Source organism: Lagopus muta, chromosome 3 (assembly GCF_023343835.1).
Source record: "Lagopus muta isolate bLagMut1 chromosome 3, bLagMut1 primary, whole genome shotgun sequence".
Lineage (NCBI taxonomy): Eukaryota > Metazoa > Chordata > Aves > Galliformes > Phasianidae > Lagopus > Lagopus muta.
In genome coordinates this window covers 63355142-63378647 of record NC_064435.1, presented here as the reverse complement: position 1 = coordinate 63378647, position 23506 = coordinate 63355142, and the positions used below count along the sequence as shown (strand labels likewise).

The 23506-nt window shown below is 39.9% G+C and overlaps 1 protein-coding gene across 4 annotated transcripts in view; it reads right to left on the bottom strand.

The window, feature by feature from the left end:
* The window catches only part of MOCOS (molybdenum cofactor sulfurase), a 214586-nt gene extending 191754 nt beyond the window's left edge, over positions 1-22832 (bottom strand). The window contains exon 1 of one of the 4 annotated variants that reach the window (XM_048939650.1): positions 22771-22832. Coding sequence is in view for 1 of the 4 variants with exons in the window: in XM_048939647.1 (XP_048795604.1) it covers positions 16719-16830 (112 nt within the window). In the remaining 3 variants the exon portion in view is untranslated. Of the gene's footprint in view, positions 1-398; positions 495-16718; positions 16949-22086; positions 22139-22770 lie in introns of those variants that run through there. The other 3 variants (XM_048939648.1, XM_048939647.1, XM_048939651.1) reach the window with 3 other exon arrangements.
* Positions 22833-23506: the final 674 nt, after the last annotated feature.

Below are 23506 nucleotides of genomic sequence, written 5' to 3'. Positions count from 1 at the left end.
AATATCAATCTCCTAACGATTAACCTCAAACATAGCTATATGCAAGAGAAAACCTGCTTAACACAGGCCCACTTTTACTTATAATAACATGCCACTTCAGCATATCCCCTGGTTGTTTTGTTCTTGTTTTTGTTTTTTCTTTTTTCTTTTTTGTTGTTGTTGTTTTTTTTTCTTTAATTTTGGTAAAGTCCATTATGTTTTAGGAAACTAAAAGAAAATGAAAGTCTCCTGAAGTGCTGACATAAGAGCCTGTGTGTGGCTTTCTTGTTAAGTGACCATTACCATGCAACACACAGGGTTTGGAGGTTTGGTCTTTACTTTAAAAGACAACAGAAATCCACTGCTGGTTATTGTCATGCAGCTTTTTAGAACAAGTCTGTGGCTTTTCCAGACATTACCTTTCACTGGACACAGACATTATCATTCCTTGCGCTGATGGAATCCTAAAGACTGAAAATACACTCTCAAAAGCAAAGGGCAGACTAACATGCAGGGGCTGTCAAGAACCACCTGAACACGAAACTTCACTTCTTTCCTCCTCCAGCCACACCTCCCAACACTCGCAATCTATTGGCAGCCTCAGATTCATTAGAGTTCTTTGACCTTTGAAGGGTTGCAGTGGGACAGAAATACCTTTTCTAAAGTCCAGTGACTGAAAAGGAATCCAGCCAATATCTATTTGAATTTCTAATTGTATTACAATGAATAACCAAAGCAGAACTCTGTCTTCAGTTCACAGAGACCTTACCTCTGTGAAACAGAGAGGACTATGTTCAAACACGAGCATACGCAACAGCAGCCGATTCAGAGCCTTTGAGGTAATTATGAGGCTCAGTTGGGGCTCAGTTGGACTGAGTTAAACCATTAACAAATATACTAAATCAGCACTTCCTAGATGTACTGAGCTGATTACCTTTTTGGTTCCAAGCCAAGCTAGCGAGCTATATTGTCATCTGCACAGAAGCTTAAGCAACCTTTGAAACAACAGACAGCTTTCTTTCTTGACATGCTGGCCTATGTATACTGCTACCTCCCCTCCCATGGCACCTATGGACATCTTTAGACTCCAGGGGGTTTGTGTGCACTCTCCAGAAGTTCAGAGACCAACAAAAAGGAGTAGGAGGCACACAAACAAGGGTTACAATTGCAGGTGACAGATCACCTTCCTACAGCCAAGTAGCATCAGCCACTTCTTCAGAAGGGTACCAAGATATCAAGGTGACTGAGTGGCTCCTTGAAGCATGTGTTATACACATTTCCAAATATATATTTGGAAAGATGTCTTGGTGTACACTACTGAGATGATTATATGAATAAACATGTAGAAGTAACACTCGAAGGTGATAATTAGTGTTTTCATGTTGCTTCTTATAGAAGAACATAAGGAAAAGCATACGACTCTGGAAGACTATCTTCCTTCTCTCTCTTCCACACTGAATTCTACACTGCTCCTCCAACTGTACATTCTGATATTTCTGGTCAAGCAATAACCAAGAAGTCATCACATCTTCTTCCAGTCTCACTCACTTTGGTGTAAAGCAAGAGAAGCCACATGGAAACCAATGCAATAATTCCAGTTCATTTCCCTTACATCATTAGTTTAAACATCATAATCATTTGCTTATAAGAATGACATTACAGACACAAAACTCTTTCAAGGCACAAAGTTTTATTCATTCTGAGGTACTATTCAACTTCCACAAATTACCATGCTATCCAAAAAAAAGTCAAGCATCATAGCAAAGCGTATCATGGCTTCTTTTAAACACCAAAATATCTTTCCCTGTTTCATTTACAAAGCAAATAAAAGGATAATACAAAACTCTTTTGAAGCCAATGGGATATTTTTTGTATCTTTCAGAAAGTAAACAGATTACCTTCTAGTAGATATCAGCTATGTTAATACTATGTATTCTTGCCACATTTTTTAAAAACTAGGATTGGAGATACCTGAGAAGTTAATATATTTCTGGCAGTACTCACAAATATCCAAGTATCACGAACCCAATAACAGACTATTATTTCTGATATACAGATTGTCATGTCTAGTAAAAATCTCTGTCCTGCAAAAATGAGTTTCACAGTTGCTTTTTCCATTTTTTATAGGCCCAACATTAAAGCAGTTACATGTTTACCCCAACTTGATAAACACATACCTAAAGAATATTTTGCTGCACTTCACTAAGTCCTGCATCTGCTCTAATTCCTCTCAATTAAAGGGTTTCTTTCAATACTAATGACATTAAAAATGAAAGAGAATTATGATTTCACCATAAATTATTCAAAGCACTAAATACAAATGGCCTCATTAACACTACACTAGCTTTGAGAATGAAGAAGGATTATACATGAAACAACAAATATTCCCTGGTTTCCCTCATCTCTGAACTCTGAGTTTAAAAATCACAACTGTGCCAAAACATCAGCTATCGCATTTTGTCTCAAGGAACCCAGGCAAGCATTACATGCTTAAAAGTCAAGGCCTTCAGCCACAAGTTGTACTGTCTCATCATATTTGACTAAGTGACAAAATTAGACTCCACATTCATACAGCGCATCTTTGTCAGTTTATGACAACACATGCTATCTAGAAAATACTGTCTAACTAGAAACTAAGCAGCTATTTCCTACCTAGAGCCTCTGAAGCTATCCAGCAGTGAAGTGCTGGAGTTGTAGACCTTTCCTAGTCCATTCTTTATATATAATTGCTCCTGCTGATGCAGGGCAAACCAGAGATGGCTAGTCACCTATTTCTTACATGGGAAAAACACATTAGATGGCAAACAAAGAGTTACTCCAGCTAAGAAATCCAGCAATTAATTCTGTAACATGAAGCAAGGATGGAGAGGAATTTTAAGTGAGATGAACTTCATTCATGGCAATGAATGATCAAATTAATAACAAATGGTAATATCATAAATGGAAAAGGCAGTCATTTACTAATATCTCAGAGCTAATTTCTGTGCTGTTAATTCTCAAATACCTCCATAGACTCACTAGTCTAAGAACCACAACTACAAGTAATGTGTTCTTACCCTGGAACTGTCTACTTGTCATATTTGTACTTTTGGCCATAACATTACTACACAACCTGAAAGCAAGTAAATTTAAGGCTACAGTACATACTTGGTTCCTATCTCTTGCATTTTAAAGCAACTTATTTATCATTAAGGTGAAATTCATTTGAAGTTCATTCATATTTAGCAAAGTGACAAAATATTATTCACCAAAACTACCATGCAGAAGATGTACAAAACAAATCATTGTTGGCGGCACCACAAGACATAAGCTTTGCTTCACCTCTTGGGAGGGGGCTGCAGCCCCAGCTATTCTCTCTGAGGACAAGAGGGCGATCCTTATGAGTTACAGAAGAATTGACTACAGTGGCTAACACTTGAGGACTTGCCAGTAGTCAGCTTCAAGCCTATTCCCAGGCACACCCCTAAGGAAGCAAGTACCTTCCCCAGATGCACACGATGCAACTTCCTTCAGTGAGCCTCATAAACTAACATATACAAGTAGTTCAGGTGTTACAAAATTTCCCAAGAAACAATCCTTTTAAAGGAATTATCATACAAAAAGCAGAAACTCAGATTTTCCTGATATTGTCTTAAAGAACTTCGAGCGCTATCAATGGTCTTAAATAATCCTGAGTTATAGATAGCCATTCTTGAAGTATGTTTTCTCTCCAATATAAAAAAGCACAGCTTAAACAGATAAAATTCTCTGTGCCCCTCACAGCCAGTTCTCTATTAAAAAAAAAAAAAAAAAAAAAAAGAAATTTGTGTTTCATTCCTCTCATACTAAATGTCTGTGGTTAAAATAACAAATTAAAAAAAAAATCAGGTGCCATTAAGATCCTGTAATCTCCTATTATGAAGGCACTGTCACTCATATTACTCATTCCTATGTTTGCTGCTGTTGCTTATCAGACAAATAGTTTATTTAAGCAGACCTCTGCCAAAGCATCCTGATTACTTCAATGTTCCTAGAGAGCAATTCAAGAACCAACTTCCATATGGGATGATGACCTTCCTCAAATGCTATACTCCTCAGTAACAAAATAATGGTGAAGAGTACCACAAGAAAAGAATCTTTCACTGCTGTGAATCTTGACAGCGGACTGGAACTCATACCCACACAGATTGGAACAATCATAAATCTCTGCCCTCAGACAGACATACTGAACAGTCAGCTTCAATTTAGTTCCACTATACTCTGAATAAAACAAGAGGGGAAAAAAAAAGCAACAGAAGAGGCAGTAAAAGAAAATCTGCCTTTATAGTATTAAGCAAAAGACAGAAGATGTTCTAACTTGAATAACAGTACACAGTAAGCCTCTAATACATATTATTAATAGAAATACAATTAGCAAACAGCACAGGCAAATACGTTTTACTAGGATTTTTAAGTTGTCTGCTTGCTTGTGTTCTGAATACACCCATTGCACTAACACAAATTTGAGAGCAATGAGATCAACTGCACTGAACTACAATGGCTTTCAGCAGCTGACCAACATTCAACTGCTACACGTTCTGAACAACCACACTGTATCTGTGCATCCTCCTCCACCAAAAAAAAAAAAAAAAAGGACAATGATATGGTCTTCCTTTGACACACTTCAATATGAGCTGCTGATGAAAACTCTTAATGGGATAGAGATTTGTACTCCTTTATTCTCCATGCTTGCAACTGTTTATGAACAATACCACAAGGTTTTGTTTTGTTTTCTTTAACACTCTATATTGACTTCCAGCTTAACTTCAACATTGTGGCATTCAGTTGGTAATGGCATACCATCAGGTTTGGGACTCTAACTGTATAAGATACTAATTCTCGCTGAAGCCCAAACTTGCTCTTCAAGTCAGTGTGAAACTGAATGACATTGTGTAGAAAAAGGTTGAATCTTCAGTCTGGACTCTACAATTGTTGGTTCTGTATTTTTTTCTTATCTCTTCTTTTCAGATTAATGTTCCTGAATTTGTATGTATATAGTCATACAAGTATATATACATACATACACACACACCTCCATTGTAATGACTGTTTAGTGAAGAGGCAGCCTACTCTGGGCGGCCCTGCTTGAGCACAGGGACTGAACCAGATGACATCCACAGGTCCCTGCTGGCCGCAGCCACCCTGATTCTGTGGTTATACACAGTTCTACATTTAACATGGAAATCTAATAATTCACAACTATCTGCTTCAGTTACCTGCTGTTTGATCAGCTCTGTGTGTAATCACATTTCTACCACCAGACTGGGAGGAAACAGCAGCAAGGGTGACATATTACAGCTTGGATGTATCCATAAAGTATTGAGCATCAAGATTTGAAGATCTCATCAGACACCTTTGGAAACTTGACAGCTGTCACAAGATAATCTGGTGCTGTGTTCCCCTCACTTCAGAGGCACTGAAGTTTATCCAGAAGCAATGCAGTATAATCCTCAAGACAATTCACAAGTACACCCATCTTTTTCTGCACTTGCAGAAACGGAAGAAAAACTGATTAAAGTTTGGATGGTAACAGCTCCTTAATCTCTTGGGAGTTGTCATGCTCAGTGATGCAAAGCTGGGAGTATCGATCTGGTGCTTCCAGACAGCCTTTGCACATTGTGAACTCCTCCACAGTCCATGTGTTTAAAGGAACAGAGCTATTCACAATTATTTTTTAGCAGTGAGCTCCAGCTCCTATGAGCTAAGAAGCTGACATTACCTTTCATTAAGAGCTAGTCTGAATATATGAATGTTCTCAATGAAAGCAGGCCTTTTTAACCGTGACATTTCCAAAGGGGGTGGGACGTTTCTCCCAGTCCTTTAAAAACACCAGCTGGAAAGAAAAACCTCAACAGAAGAAAAGCACTGGTGTAACTTTATACTTTTCCGTAACTCCTGACGGACTCAACCCCACATTATTACAGGCTCCTAAGGATAACCGAGAGCTGGCTTGAGTTAATAAGAGGGAGAAATAGCACAGTAATGCTTCCTGTGCCCAGCAGATGAGATTCTCTGAGCCTGAACACAAGGCAGCTCCTCACAAAGTCATCATTACTTCCTTCCCTGCTGCCAGAAGTCTGGTTCTTCCCCAAGCTGCAGTTGATCACCCAGAGACCATTTTCAATTCTATTTTCCATACTAAAAACCACAGGCCTCTAAAGAAATAGAAGATGGGAAGTTTAAAACTGGACTTGACAATAAGCCATGAAAGGAACATTAAAGAGGCTTACTTTCTTTCACTAGAAATCTGTCTTCTTTCCTTTCATTCACACCCTCTCTATTCCTACAGCTCAGGTTGTACAGATGCTGGAGAGGCTTTAAAGAATGGAGTTGCAATGGGAATCACTCATGATCAATCACTCTCCAGAAAAATATCATAGCATTAAGTCTTACTGTTCTTATTAACAGAAAGAAAAAAAAACACAGAAAAGGGCATTTCCTAAAAAACACATTTCCTTTATGTTGCAGTTTCAATTACTGTGGTTTGTTCATAGAGGAATTGCTTCCATGCACAGCAACCCCATCAACACTATAAAGACATTAGCAATCCTTAAGTACATTAGCAGTGGCTACTCTAATTAATGAAAAGCTAAATCTACACTTAAATCCAAAATCAAAGCCTTTATTCCAAGTTACCTTTGTTCAAGAAAAACAAGTTCTCTGATAATTTAAAAAGTTATTCCATTACTCTCAAAGAGACTCTAAAGGACAAAGGATAGATAGAACTTCATCACACCATGACTTATTAGTCAAATTCAGCTTCAGAAGAACACGAACTTGGAACAGTTTCAGGAAAAACAGCAATTTACTTCCCTGATAAATGACAGACTTACAGCTATGAGAATTTCCATGGAGAAGAGAAAGGAGGTTCTCACAAAGATTCCAACTTTGCAAGTTAAGATGACTTGGGATCATTTAAAGTACACAGCGAGTTGTTGTCCCTTTAAGTGTCATGGTTTTCCTCTCTCCTTGTTCTATATTTTTGTTCTCTGTGAGTTTAGGAGAGATGCTTAGACAGTTTACTGATTAAACATTAAAGAGGAAATACTGAAAATGGCTTAATTTTATTACCAGGAAGAGCTGGCATTGACACCCTCCTCAGTCAAAACAGTTGTAAACAACAGAATGGAAATAAATTGGGGAAGCATCATTCACATGGACTACATTGTCCCAGGAAACAAGGAATGCCAATTATAATGGAGTTCAGATGCAGTGATGTTTTTATTTTCCTATTTTATCTTCTAAATACACCTTTGCACCCACTCCTTAGATGGGATTTCTGCATGTCTAAGATCACATTTTGAGAAAAGTTCTATGCACAGCTCTTACAAACTGTGAGTTTCCCAATGTGCTTCTTATGAATTTAAAGGATCTATGGGTTTCTTTGTTTCCACCAACAACAAAACGTTTTTCTGGAAGGACATCATCCTGCATTCATATTAAGCTATCTTTGCAGCATTGTGCCTGTCACTAAATACCTAGGATAAGGTGGCGCTACGCCTCATAAGCACCCTTAGGCCACAATACTTCACATGCCTAAGGGAATGCATTTAAAAGATGCCATTTGTTTATCAAGTGTTTAAATTATTTGGGAAATCTATGACTCTGTAATAAAAGAGTGCAGTACAGTTTTGTTTGAGCATTGTGTCCCATTACCCAGCTATGTAATAGTAACAAGTTTACGCGAGGGTGAAAAATAAGTCTATGGCTGCAGAGGCTCCTTCTGCATGCTGTCTTAGATTTTATTCTATTCAGACCATCAAGTAGAATGTATTTTCTTGTTAGCCACTTCTATTTATCAGCTTTTATCTGATCTCATCAGCAGACAACATGTTCTATCAAAGCCATCACAAGTGAGATCAGACAGGGTATTAAGAACTCTACTCATTGAGCTTATATGCTCCTAAATTGACTAAATCTGTAAGTAGTAAATATCTTCCTAGTATGTGATGAATCAAAGCCGACAGCAGAATTCAAAAAAGTCACATGCTTCCATTGAGTGGTTAAGTAATATTTTGTGACAACTGTTTATATTAAAAGAAATAGCCAGACACACATATAGTATATTGTAACAGATAACACGAGTCCAGAGTAAGTTGCTTGGGAAATGAATGGCACTGTTGCTGTTTTGTATATATCATATATGATATATCATATATGACATATATGATATATATATACACACATACACAAAATCATATATATATATATATATATATATATATATATACACACACAAAATCATATATATAATGCACACTCATGGCCTTGACTATTGCGGTGGGGGGGGGGGGAGGGGGTCAGACAGAAGGCATCTTTGAAGGTCACCAACTCACACAGTTCTATTATATGCTTGTATTTCACTCAACATTCATAAAAAAAAAATCTTTGTTTCATATCTTTGTAAAGAAAAAAGGCAACGTGCATCATCACCCATCACTGATACAATCAGTTTCAAATTACTAAATGCTGGCAACTTCAACGCACTGTGTGTCATGGACATAAAGATGAGGACAACTGTGGGCCCCAGCTTCATCCTTTAGAAAAAAAAAATCAGAGGACAAGCTTCCTTACTGTGTAACTTCACCTCACCTGTTAATAATTTCAAAAAGGGGAACACACAGTAATAGCTGGTGTTTAATTTTGCATTAATGAAATTAATTTGCACCACATTAACCTAATGAACAGTTGTTCAAAACACCTTCCTGTCATTCTTCCAAATTTTAAATTAGGACATCATTCTACATATTGTCAGAAGTTTAGCTGTGTAATTGCCCTTCATCAGTTAACCACAGCACTACAAGATCACACCCTTGGATCTCTGCCTTCTGAAAGACCACAAATGACAAAAATTCTGTCCAGTCATGTTCCTTTCTTCTTTAAAAGCATTTAGATCCTGTTGCGCCAGGGGCTAAGCTGAATGAGCACAGAAAGCACAACTTTTTACTTCCCTTGTAAAAAGCATATTCACCTAGCTGCTACAAGAAAGGAAAAGTGAGTCAGTGTAACCTTCAAAGCAATGGGGGGAAATAAAACAGCATGGAAAGTACAATTCATCTCCCAAAGACTGCCTTCCAATTTTATACTGGTATTTCACATACCAGTAAAAAGAAACCAACGTTTTCCTGCATGCTTGCCTTACAGCATCTGCCTGCCCAGGCTCACATCCCTGCAGGAGGTGCCTCCAGCCCATCACTTCGATACAGCAGGATAGGAGGTGAAGCGCCAGAGAAAACCATTGCAGGGGATCTACCCAGGCTGCCAAGAGTACTTCCAGGAGTGCAACAACTTGCCTCATTAGCAAGGAAACTAATGGAGCCTGACTTTTTACTTTGTTGTGGTCTGTCTTTATGCCTCCCTGCTCTACCATATGCCCATTTCTCCAGAACTCTGACATCCTTTTTCCACACCTTCAGCTCTCGACACCATCTTTTCCCTAATACCTCCATGCACCACATCTCCTGTTAACAGATGTGACAGAAATTGGTTTGTGGCTGGATCCAAACTGTTTGTGTACATAGATCAGTATGCAGACAGGGTAATACCACACCAACCCCAAGTTGACATATTCATAGAAATAATCTTTTTCTAGTTGCACTTTTAAGTTTCTCAGCTCTGCAAGGTATTGGGAAAAAAATAAAAGAAAAACAGACCAAAGCCACCTTACAAATATTCTAGCATCATAGAAAGCAGCACATCTGCCCTGAATATTCTTGTGACTTGGTCCAAGACATCTTATTATAAAAAGCCCAAGACATTTGAGAGCTCAACAACCTACTTCCTAAATATCATCTCTCTGTCAAGCAACTCACGAGCTTCCTGCTCTGCAAATATACTGTGTTGCCTCACCATTTATCAACCTTTCATATCAGTGTTTTATTCCTATGCAGCTCTTTGCAGTATGGTCTTCCTGAATTCAATGACAGTCTTTTCACATCCAAGCAATGCCTCTGCAGCATCTCTCCGAAACAAAGTATGCAATGAATCAAGTTGATCAACAAAAACTGACTGCTCATCTCTCCATTTGTCTTTTTGTCCTCAGTCTGGGAATACCCTTGAATTCTCAGGAACAGCTCAGATATCAAGATTGCTGCTACAATGGAAACTTCAAGAGATGCACGTACCAGGTTTTGATCTTACATAAGAGTTCCAGTATAACTGATGTGTGCAGAAAGATAGGAACACATACCTGTTTAAAGTTTAAAAAACATTTTAATTTCATCATTAAAAAAAGAAAAATAGACAACCAAAAGAACATGCAACATAGTACAGAATTATACAGAAATACGTGAAGAAATCAATACAGATTTCAAGTATAGCAGCAATATTGTAACAGAGAAGGACAAATAGGAGAGCACACAAAGGCAATGGAAGGAAGAACAAAACACTGACATGGGATTTTGCAGGAAAAACATCTCCAGTTTTTCAGTAAGAGATATGAGAATGTCTCATGCTTTACTAAAGCAAACACTGGCTTGTTTTAATACTTGCATACACTAATATCCATCTTGTACAGACATTAATTTTAGAGATAATGTTATCTTTTAATTAGAAGTGTAAAGCTTTTTAAATTGCTGTCTGATACCCTGCAGCATCTATAGACTTCCATCAAGTATCTTTCCAAATCTCTTTTTATTTAAATCTCCACATGTATAGTTAAACATCTAATGTTCACATAAATTTATTCCCCACTGTAAAGAATCTAGTCCCAACTGACCAACTAAGCAGTTCTGAAACGCACATCAGTATTCTCAGTTCACATTAACTGCACCAGGTTAGTACTAAGTTGGTTTATAAGGTTTGGTACTTGGCTTTTTCCACAAGACTTCTATACTCCCAATGAGGCTTAGAGTTTTAAAAACATTGTGCTACGTGGTATAGGCAATTATGGACCCAGCATAATAGTGCAGCAGACATTTTTTATGGGTATTAAAGCACCAAATCTGAAGTTAAACTGAATTACATCTATTACTTGGCGTAATACAATTCAAGAAAGAGAAAACATTACCTGAATAGTTGTGGGATTTTTTTTCCTCTCTTCAATTAAAAATCTGTTCAACGTAGAAGTATGGTAATGATAATATCATCAACTACTACTCACTAAGTGCGGTGTCCTTCACAAAGAGCAAGAGATCACTCAGTACTCCGTGATCAACTGAAGCATCAGTTCTGCACAGAGCACACCACCGACAGCCCATGAATCGTGACAGGCAAGATAAAGAACTCCTCAGCACTACCTCCTGCTTGTAACCAAAGAAAAACATCAGGAACTGACTCACTGGTGTCTAAACTAAGTCCACTTCACTTTCCACGCACGGTCCTTCTTCAATAGCAATACTTTAAATAATAGCATATGTAGATAACTCCTGCTGACTAAGAATTACAGAATATCCCAAGCTGCAAGAGACCCACAAGAATCATTCCATCCAACTCCCAGCTTTTCACAGGACCACCCGAAAAAAAGTAAATCAGACCATATGACTGAGAGCACTGTCCAAATGCTTCTTAAACTCCAGCAAGCTCGAAATCTTGAAACCAAGAGGAAGGAAGTATTAGGAGTCCACATTAGCATCTATATTGGTTTTCACAACACAATCATCACATAGTTGTGCAGTTGCACTACACGTATCACAGCTCCTATTTACAGTGCCATCTGCACATACTAAAGCCATCATTCCTCAATGTCTTTCAGTGTTTCAAACTGTCCACCGGCAGCCTCCTTCAATAAATAGCATCTCTTGCTTTATTTCTCTGCATACAATAAATGTGCTCCACAAAAAAAAAACCAAAAAAAAAAACAAAAAAACAAATCACTCTGTGACAAAGGGGCTGCAAAGATATCCAGGCAAGGACAGAACACGTGAACAGCCAGAGATCTCACAGCCACCAAGAAGCACATAAACAACCCCTGCACAGCAAGCAGGAAGATTTGCTTCCAGCTTTTCAATAATAGGTCTCACTGGTCACTTCTACTCTCCCTAAAGAGCCAGTTCTGAACATCTGCAAATACAGGTTTTCTTATGTCTTGATTAAGTCATTCTACATACCTAAAAATCTATGTAGCATCATTTTCTGAATCCTAGATTTCTATAAAAAGTAGGGTTTTTTTTGTTTTTTTTTTTTTTTTTTTTTTTTTTTTTGTTTTTTTTTTTTTACAGAGAACCTTTGGGATGCCTCCTGTACCTGCCTCAGGGTTCACTACTACAGTCAGTGTAACAACTCCAAATCCACCCTGCTGAAGTTTTGTATCATGCATCTTCACCACCTTTTATCAGTGCTTGAGAAAAAGACTGCATGCAGATGGGCAGCTACAAAAACAGAGATCCTGAATATTTGCACTCCAGTTAATGCAGCCTGAGGAGAAATCAGCTTTTTCCTCTTTCTTCCTTGGAATCAGAGCATTGTGGACAAAAAACTGAGACATGTTCTGTGAAGGGTGGCAGTGCAATGTTCTCAAGTCTTTGTTTTTCAAAAAGGATTGTAACATTTCTAAACAAGACTTAGCATTCCAAGCGTGGGTAGCAAGGGTATAATAAGTTTAGTGGAATTTTCCATTCAGAAGTCTTTTTTTCTTTCCCCCACCTTCTACTCTTTCCAGAAGGAGAAGTTCTGAAGATTTCTTTTCTGTTTGAAATGAACTAGAGGAGGCAACTCGGAGAAACATTCTCTAGCACAGTTAGCAGCTCTTTCAGTCAGGCAATGAGACAACAAAAGCAATCTCATCCTTCCCCTACAAGTTGGTTTCATTTTCACTGGGCAGGAGAGATAAGCACTAGATCAACATCCACCAATCTCAGCTCACAGGTGAAGTCCTTTTACCTTTGCAATCTCTCCCACATCAGTAGCTGCCTAGATTAATGATGGCTAGTGATAGGTGCCAGGGCTTTAAGGGACTCACAGCAAAGTACTGCACATGATCATAAGATGCCACATACCTTGTGTATGGCTTAAGCATAGCCTATGGAAAAAGTGAGTCAAACTTACTCATTACTCATAGTTTTTAAAAGGACATGAGATTTGACAAGTACTAACACTCAAGAGTTCTGTTGAATGCATGCAGTCTTCATCAAACAAGCAAAAAACAGATTTATTCATAGGTAGAAAATATTAACGACCAGAAACTGAGCAGAACAAATACAAGTAGAGGTGGAAGACAGATACCAGAGCTGGCTTTCTCTTTTAAAGAAAAATATATATATAAATAAATATATAAATACATATATAAAATCGGGTTACAAAGATTTCTTCTGAGAATTATATAAACAAAAACTCCCCAAAACAACCAACCAACCTCAGACATAAAGCTGTTGGAAATACTGGTTTGACAAGGCAACAACCTTCCCATGCCAGTGAAGAAACTGAGGTGACACCCACATTTGCAATCAGATCAACAGCTGAGCCCTGTTCCTCAAGCTCACAACACACTCATCTATGTGGCTTCAGCTGGTTATCAACAAAATTACTCTGATCTGAAACACCAGAATGCATTTCCCATTTCTTAAACTCAGCTAAAACTCCAGGTTATCCCACACAATAGAACAAATATGCTCTTCTGTTCTCAGAGGACAGAGCTGACCTTTCCTAACAGATCCACTGAGAACTAATTGAAACGCACTCAAAACATGCCAAGCCCATTCTCTACTTACAGGAAAAGTATCAGTGCAAATAATTACTAGTGATATGAGTAAAAGGTATTATTTTGTGTAAGGTCAAGTACACAACTATTTCTTAACTAAAAAAGAGAACAAACTCTTGCATCAGTGTCTGGTTCATGACACATCATTTGAGTTCTAAGGAAACAAAGGCCAGTTTGCTATTCAAAGCTTACTCAGCCCTTCTTTTTCAAACATGCAAGCTACGTTTCTATTGTTAGTTGTATATAAGCACACATACACTTCTAAAACAAATCATGAAATTAGTAGGACATTAGTTCTAGACAACTGACATTTAATGTGGCAGTGCATTTGACATTAAAGGTGACAGTGTGTTTTAGCTCAAATAAAGAGCCAGCAGTCCTTAAAGAACACACGACCACTAATACACTACGTTTCTTTTATTTGGGAGCTATAAGTTGCTTATCATTCTTGGAAAGCTTCCACTAAGTGGTCACTATTATCTTCGAGGAGAATACTAACAACTAAAACTAGAAAGGTATCTTGGGACTAAATGCTGCATTACAAATCACATCAGCTTTTTTCTTTTTTGAAAACTTGATATAAACTGAAGCTGCTATTTCCTTTGCTACGATGAAAATCACAGAAGCATATTTATTCCCAGTACTTAACAACAGAACCTACAAACTCCCGCTGATTTCTTTATCCATTTTTAAAAGCACAATTTACACTGCAGATAAGGGTGTGCTCTTCACAAGATTAAAGTCAAGGTCACGTACTGCACACACACTGCTGCCTGTAGAACAGGGATCAGTTTCACAGACTCCATGTATATTTTTAGAAGGGGCTGCTTGAGCCCTCAGCTAACTGCCCTTCAATTATAAACATGAAGATAAACCTTGGCTTAAAAGGTAACATATAAGGTTTCTGTAACAAAACAGACAGACATAACCCTGCTGATTCAAGTCACTCCTTTCATCCCATCACAGACACTGAATGGAAAATCCTCAACACGCTTCACAAGAGCCTTCTGATACAATGAAGCATAGACCTCCCCCAGACTTTGGTAACATCACAAGTGGACCAACTCTGGAAGAAAAGCCTGGTCTCACACTAAGTCCAATAGCTGGTGTCCCAGCACACATATACTGTACTTTACTCTGGACAGATTCTTGGGCAGCTGTTCATACTAGAGCTACAACAGAGGTATTAACACCATAAAGCGAAAGCTGTATCACAAAAGGAAGGTTTTCCCTTTCCCTAGAAAGCATCATTTGCACAAGATGTCCTCAGCAAAGATCACCAAGTGTCACTGTATCTCTGCAACTGCTGACATGCACCAGGCTTTATTGCTATGTGCTGTCCATAAATTGCTATCACTTCAAATACAGTTTTGGGCTTAATTCATGGCCATCTAGACAAGGACTGCAAAAGTTTCTGTTCACATAAGTCAGCAGCAGAATCAGGATGATTATACATCTTTAACAATAGAACAATCTTTGAGGCACATCCCAAACAGGCAGCGCAAGACATTGCTATTGACTACTTAAAACCAGGACCTGGCTGATAATGCTCTTTACCAGGAGGGATTAACTGCATGGAGGTGTTGCAGTTTGGAAGGCATCCAGCAGAGATCAATATCCAGAGCAGCTACAGGCTTCCTTGAGAGTCAGCATTTGTACAGTCAGGACTTACCCATAAAGCTGACCTGAAGCCAGCAATGATCCAAGACTCCTACTCCTGCCTCACCTCCTTCATGTTCCTGAAACACCCACTAATTTCTTGTCAGAGAAATCCCCTGTACCACTGAGCCTAATCTGTGTATCAGCCAACTCCATTATATTTCAGCACGGCAAAAGAGACCTAGAGCTTCAAAACCCATGTGGTAGCATCCACAACAAGGTGTTAAGACCTTTAGCAAACCCAACTCAGCAGCTCTGGACATACGCACACATATAAGAGAAGGGAAATCTAATCTTATATATTACTGCCACTTTAAGACACAGGTTCTTGACTACAGGAGAGATGACCCCACTTTTAAGTCAGGAATACCAGGTAGGACAACACAAATATTGACAGCCATCAGTTCAGGACACTAATCTTCCACATTGACACAAGGAGCTTCCAAGATGAATGGACAACTTATGAACAAAACACTACAATCTTTAAAAATATTTTTAAAAGCTCCGGAAATAGTATTCAGAATAAAAGCAGACACTCTAAAATTCTACAAATGGTAAAAGGAACTTCAGAAAGCAGCATGACTGAAGTACAGCTTGGTAGACTACATTAGCTAAAACATTTCCAAACAAAGCTAAATAAGCTCCAAATGCTTTGCCTTTGCAGTGACCTCTAGCTGGGCACCAGGCACATCCAGCAGGCACCGCTCACCAGCAGCTACGCTTCATCTCAAAAACAGGGAGTCTCACGAGAAACAAGACTGACTTTCAGGAGTTCTGATGAGCCATCTGTTTAACTGTCTAAGCAACACCTCACTTATTTTTCAGAACCTGGCCTGAATTTACCATCGAGTTTGTCATCCAGCCATCTCTGATGCAGCTAGCATTGCTGATATTTGAAATCAGCTTACAGACTCCTAGCTAACAGTGCAGTCCTTCAGGCTGCTGCTAAAATTTAGCTCTTTTCCATGTCCTCCTAGAGCATGCAACACTTGTGCTCAGATTCTATCACAAGATCTCCACAAAATGCCCTGAAGAAGCAATAGTGGGAAACCCTTTACAGTAAGGCCAGCCTAAGAATCAGGATGCCCACACTGATGTTATTTACCTCTTTTTTTTTTTTTCCTTAAGTATTTTGGAACGCTCAGATCGTGGGCATCAACACCTCTCTTTACACGATTTATTTCAGCAGCTTCATTACACCTGACCTGAAGCAACAGGTGCACACACACACGGGTATCTGCGAGGAGACAGCTGCATAACCTGCAGAAATCATTTACAGAGACCCCTCAGCCGCAAGCCGCTCGCAGGCAGGGCCGATTCACCATTTGGACTCACGTCCTCTATTTCTTTTTTTAAAACTTCTCTTTTCAAACCACCCGCTCCACCCCCGTCCCCGCCTCACGCCGCCGCGCCCCGCCCACGGTACCTCGGAGCCGTGGGAACTCGCGCTCCCGGAGGCCGCGCAGCTCGCCTCCGTAGCCATAGCCGGCGGGGCAGCTGCTCTGGAAGGCCCGGAAAGAGAGCAGCTCCTCGGCCATGCCGCGGGCTGAGGCGGAAAAGTGAGAGGCGGACACAGCACGGCGGTCAACTTAGTCCGGACGGCCGAGTCGAGCCGCCCGGCCGCTCTCGGGCCCGCGCTGCGCCCAGCCCGGCTCCTCCCGCCGCCCGCCCCCGCGGGGCAGCACCCGGGTCCGGGCCCGCCTGTCCGAGCTTGGAGCCCCGTACCCCAGAGCCTGCGTGGGGCAGGTGTTGCCCGGAGAGACGAGGTTGGCCAGTGAGCCTGCTTGCTCCTTGCCCCACAAACCTTTAAGTAGAGCCGAAGCGCGAGGGCACCGGGCTTAGGTACAGGGCAACAAGCATCCTTCTTCTCAAGAGCTCTCGTGGCAGGCTGTTTCAAATAAGGATAACCTCCGTTAGCTCATAGAAACCTCTTTTCCTTAATGTCAATATCAACTTTTTTCATATCCTTTCCTTCCCTATCTCCCCCCCCTCCCCCCCCTCCATATTTCTTTGGCTGCTGCTGCACAGCACGAGGCTCACACCTCATGCTTTGAAGTCTGGTAGCTGCTTCATCCTGCTGATCTGGCACAGATACCCTGTGCTCAATGTATGGGACCGTGGCTGGCCAAAAACAGTAGCATGGTATTGATTATCAGAGAACTGCAGCCGTTTGGCTAAAAGCCTTTCCTTTATAGAATAAACCAGAGCCATAGACACACTAACTTCTTCTGGCTATGACAATTTTTATTTCCCATTTTCCTCACAAATAAAAATCTTTCCAACCATCAAATGGTTTTCCCAATTCAATGGGAAAACAATGGATTTCCTATTCACAGCTCTGGAGAGCACCCCTCAATCTGCAGAGAGTTAAATGTCCCCCCAGCACAGTTCTAAAATAAAACTCGTTAGAGCGGATCTGCATCAGGCTTCTGGTAAGATAGACTCTTTACTGGAAATGCTATCAACCGATCATCAGTGAAATAAGAAACTGCAGAGAACAAAGTTCAGTCCAAATAGCACTGTAAAGATTTTCACTTAAGATACAGAATAAAAGCAATGCAGAAAATTAAAAAGCAAGGCCGATAGGAAGCACTGTGCTAATGCACTCCCTACTTTATATATTAGGAGATTTTGTCCAGTTTAAGAATACAGGCCTGACTCTGAGGCACCGAAGAGCATCCCTGTAACACTAAAAATAGGTTCACCCTTGACTGTATTCATGGATAAGGTAGGTATACCGACACGGACTGTGTCTCATTTCCAGATGTCTTTCTACAGGACCTTGTCTGGACATTATGACATTCATATCATCACCAACACTGTAACTCCATATGTTGATTACAAAGTTATTTTCTGCCAAAACCAGAAGCAAAGCAAAAGCACAGTCAATTTTGTAGATGATAAGACTGTTTCAATCTGGTATGATACATCAACACAGAATAAACATGTTTCCACTTATGGTAATACACCACACAACATGTATTACATGAACATTTTAAGCATCCCAAGTTACATGAATTCCTTTGCTCTGAGGCCTGCTTGCTAGGCAGCCTAAAGTTTCAGACTCACCAAATTTAACTTGGACAAAACCAGTACTTCACAACTACTACTTCTGCATTCAGCACACTTGCATTTTTAGCCTCAGTTTTAATACAGTGAAGGCTCTACAGAGAAAGAAAAGATTTCTTCCTTCCATTTGTAACTAGTTCCTGAACTAGCTTGCCAGCTTACTTCTATGAGGAAAGCATCACAAGAATCAGGAGCTGGATAGAGGAGAGGAACCTCAGCCAGTTCTCCTACTGCAGGGAAAGTGAGCATATCTCTGTCCTCAGATCACCATATGCTCTGAAAGGCAACCTGCGCATGTGAGGCTTTGGCATGGCTGCTCCCTTCTGGTGTGTGTGACAGAGTGGGAGTTGGAGTACAAGTGTACAAATCCAAACGAAGCCAGGTTTTATTTCTCCCACTGTTCACAGAATTTTAGAATACATTGAGAAAAACAATCAAGACAATTCTTGTCAAAGCAGTAGCAAAAGAAACGGAGGAGGAAGGAAATGCAAGAATCCAAATGTGACTTCTTCACTATAATTAACAGTTTAGCATAAAAATACAGGTATTCAGAAAACTGCAGGATCTGCACACAAATCTGAAAATTCTCTTTGGGAAAAAAAAAAAGTCTTTTTCATGTTTTTCACATTAAAAAAAAAATGGGGTTTAACTGCTACTAAAAATCTGATTATTTTCTGAAACTACATCAGATACACCTTCACATTATCCATCCACACAGAGAAGTTCTGACAGCACACTCACCTGAAAGCTTATGTAATACCCCACAGACACCCCTGAGACCACATCCGCAGCTCTCTAATACATACTCAGTTCATTACTGGAAGTACTTCATTATATCATAACTTTGTCACAAGACGACATATTCATTGCCATTCTCAGTGAGCACAGCAGTCTCACACAAATGTAGCACTCTCAAAACTAGTGAGGGACCAATTCTTGAAACCCGAAGCCTAAATCAATTTTCTTTTGGAGAGAAAAACACAGCCTCAGTCTTCTTTCTTCAATAGTTCTTAAAAGATACACTTCAAATGCATAACGTATCCAAAATATAATTATTTTTGGCCTAATTGATGACTTCACAAAACCTAGTTACTGAATGAGCTTTACCTTACTCATTTCCTTCCAAGTGAACAAAAGACCTCTATTGAAAAAAAACTGTTGCTATCAAGTAGAATATTTTTAGCTTGCAGCCTTACATTCTTAAACCAGAAGCTGGCACCAAATACCTTTTTTTTTATTATTATTATTTATTTTATGTGTTTTGATTTGCAAGGGTCAATGCCATCCCTATGACTTTTTTTTATTCTAAATGTGTATGAAACACCTGCCATTGATTTTCCCTCATATTTCTAGCTTTCTGTTATCAATTCCAGAGCAATTTATTTTTACTGATTGCCATGTATTATTCCCTCATTATTTCCATATACTGAGAAATACTCACATTCACTTCCTTATCAAACCAAGGTTTGTTTTCCCCACCAGAACTGCCCCTTTTTCTTGAGGATGAAGCTTTCTGATCTTAAAATAAATTCATCTGAAGGACCTAATTCCCATTCAAACTTTCATATAAAGATAGGGCCTCACAATCTTTCTTCTTGGTTTTAGAAAATTGTCCTCTTGGAAGCACTGGACACATAAAGAATTACTAATTCGGAATGCTCTCTGTTTGCATTTTGTATGTTGAATGTATTGTGGCAATGACCTCTGATCCCAAGGGAGCTACTGGTTACTAGTGCAGCACTACCAAAATCCTGTCATGTAAGTCTAATACAGTCCTGAATCTCCATAAGGGCTACCATAAAACTTCTACGTGACAAGAGTAATCAAAGTCTTACTGGTGGACCCATTTCTGAAGTAAGCACCACATGCATTTTCCATTTGCCCCAGTCATATTCATAGTTCGAGTAACTTTTCCTTTTCTCAGGTTACTAAGTGTAATGCTATAATGGGATGATAATAGCAGGGTGGTAAAGTCTTCAGCTACAGCAAATGAGAGCGAGCCCAAATGCAGCTCCAACAGATACAGAAATGAAGGAAAAGTACCGCTTACCTTTGGAAGGCTTCAGGTAGGCAGGGATCTCCAGCAAGAGACACCCTCACCTCCACTACCAACCATTAAATGAGGTCTAGGAAGGGGTGGATCCTTGATCCATTACTTGCACCTTGCACAGTTGGCCCTGCCTTCCCACCAGGTACTCAATTATTGTCTCAGGCTGTAAATTAGCATTTCCACTACACCAAGTGAAGCCAGGGAATCAGTTCATGTAAGTATATTAGTTAAATAAATTGTTAGGCAGGTATTGCCAAGAGGGGCAAGTTCACAAAACCCTAAAGTGATGAAATGCTGTTACTAAAAGGAACATTGTACCACGAGGTATGCATATTAACCTCTTGCATGTGTGAATACTTAGACTTTTTCAAGTTCTCTCCTAAATGAAGGCTCAAAAGCAGTAACAGAACAATTAAACTTGCTCATTCCAAGTTTTAGCAGAGTGAATGTTTCTTGCTTCATAAATATCAAAAGGTGATACCTCCATTCCTTAGAAGATGTAAAAAAAAATATGGAAAGGGTTTCTGTAGTCACTTCATTGCACTTTGACAATGGTTTTGTTCTCTCTAGCAAGCCCTATAAGGAGCAAGTAATAGCAGCCTCCACACACTTTGCAAAGAACTCAGAAGATTATATGCTCATCTATAAAGGGTATTCACTCACTTCTTGCCACTTTACAGAAAAGCAATGGGACTCCAGTATTGATTCTTCAGTCTACTTCCATGCAAATAACAAACCATCATCATAGTGCCACTGTATGACAGGAGAGCATAGAAAAGTTGGGTTGGAATGTGCTCATTGGAAGGACAAAAGAATATAGACACAGGCTGGAACCAGGGAAATTCTGACTAGAGATAAAGAACTGTATGAAAGAGAACATTGGAGCAGCATTCAGAGGGCCAATGGAACTTCCAACCTTAGGGAGACTCAAAGCCTGCAAGTACACAGCCCTAAGCAACCTGCTCTCAATGTGCTTCCCTAATAATTAACTCCAATGATCAGCAAAATATTTCTAAATAATTAATGCTTGGCTGTCAGCATCAGCTCTCAGATAGCTTGGCAAGCAACAAAAGCTTGTCCTAGGGCAGGAACATAGATTGCACAACCTTTTTCTGTCCCCTACAGCACATTTTTTTTACTATATTTCTAATAAGCTGCATGTCTATAGAAGCCAATAGTACCATGCTTAGCACACGCAGAATCTCTACTGGTTACAACTAGGCAGAAAAGATATTCCTGACAAAAGAGAAAAACTAAGGCCTTAAACAGGTCAGAATAGCTAAGGCTGAAAGGCACTTTTAAAGATCACCCAGCTCTGGTCCTCTAATTTGTGCTTACTTCCACTATGCCACTGACATCCAGTAGCAGTCATCTTTCATAGTGATGACACCAGTTGACACTACTATCTTTAAAAACAAAAAAACAACACACATTGCACTAAGTCCACACACCATGAATTTCTATTTCCAAGACCTGTTACCCCTTGCTTGCTTTACCACTGTGAACTACCCCAAGGCACGTTCTACTGTCTTCTCTCTTCAACAAAGAGATCTGACAAGGCATAACAGAATAGAAAGTGCAGCAATGACAGCAGAGCAGCAAGGTCCCAAGTCAAAACAAACAAGTATTTGCTCAAATGCAATAGCCACAGAAACAAAGGAAAGGTACTGCTTACCTTTAGAAGGGCTCAGGCATACAAGGAGCCAACAAGATACCCTTGCCTTCACTGTCAACCCTTAAATGAGGTCTGGGAAGGAGTGGATCATGGCATTGCATGCACCTGAGCTCTTCTGGGTTGGCCCTACCTTTCCACCAGGTGCTCAATCACTGTTTCTGGCTGTAACTTGAATTTCCACTACACAAGGGTAATATAAAAATCATGAAATCCTTAATAGTTAGAAGGGACCTTTAAAGACTATCTAGTGCAACTCCTGTGCAACAAACAGGGATGTTTGCAGCTACACCAGCATACTCAGAGCCTAGTCTAGCCTAGCCTTAAGCATCTCCAGGGACAGGGCAGCCTGTTCTGCGCTTCCTGTAAAAGACTTCTGTTTCTTGTACCCAACTTAAATAATCTCTCCTCTAAGTTTGAAACCATTTCCCTTTGTTCTACCACCACATAGATTCTGCAAAAGAATCTGTCTCCTTTTTTCTATAGCACCCTTTCAGATACTAAAAGGCCGCTATCAGGTCTCTCCGGAGTTTCCTATTCTCAGGCTGTACAGCTCCAGCTTTTTCAGTGCATCCTCACAGGAGAGGTACTCTTTCCTCAGAGTAGCGCAGGTACCTCTAACTGCTTTCAGGATAACCCAATAAAGGTATTTGTCACAAGCCAGCAATAGGAAAGGGTTATACTTACCCCATTCTAAAGATAAGGGCTTGCTAGAAAACTCCTGGAAGAAAGCAATTTCCAAGTAGAGATATTTCCTTCCTGGCTACCATCTCTTAAATGAAGTTAACACAGGTGAATTGCTTGCACCTATGCTCTCAAGAACTGGCCACACCTTTTCACCAGGTGTGAATCACTGGTTCAGATGCTGACCTAATATTTATTATATACATCCCCATGATCATTTTTGTGTTCCTTCTCTGGATGCACTCCAACAGGTCTTTGTCTCCCCTGTGCTGAGGACTCCATGACTGGATGCAGTACTCTAGGTGAGGCCTCAGTACAAAGCAGAAAGGCAGGATCACTTCCTTCAACCTGCTGACCATGCTTCTTTTGATGCAGCCCAGGGTACAGTTGGCTTTCTAGGTTGTGAGGGCACATTGCTGGTTTATGTTCAGTTTCCCAGCCACTAGTATCCCTAAGTTCTATTTGACAGGGCTGTGCTCAGTTCTTTCATCCCCCAGCTTGTATTGGCAGACAGAGTTGCCCTGACCCTGGTGCAAGACCACGTACTCGTAGAACCTCATGAGGTTCTGGGACTGCTGTTCAAGCCTAAGTCCTTCTGGTTGGTATCCTGTCCCTTGAATGTGCTGACTACACCTCACATGTGTAAACACATTGATGTTCAGGTTCCTCAGGTCATCACAAACCTAATATTTGCTCACTGTGAGATGGATGCTGCTTCCCCAATCCCCTCCTTCTGAAA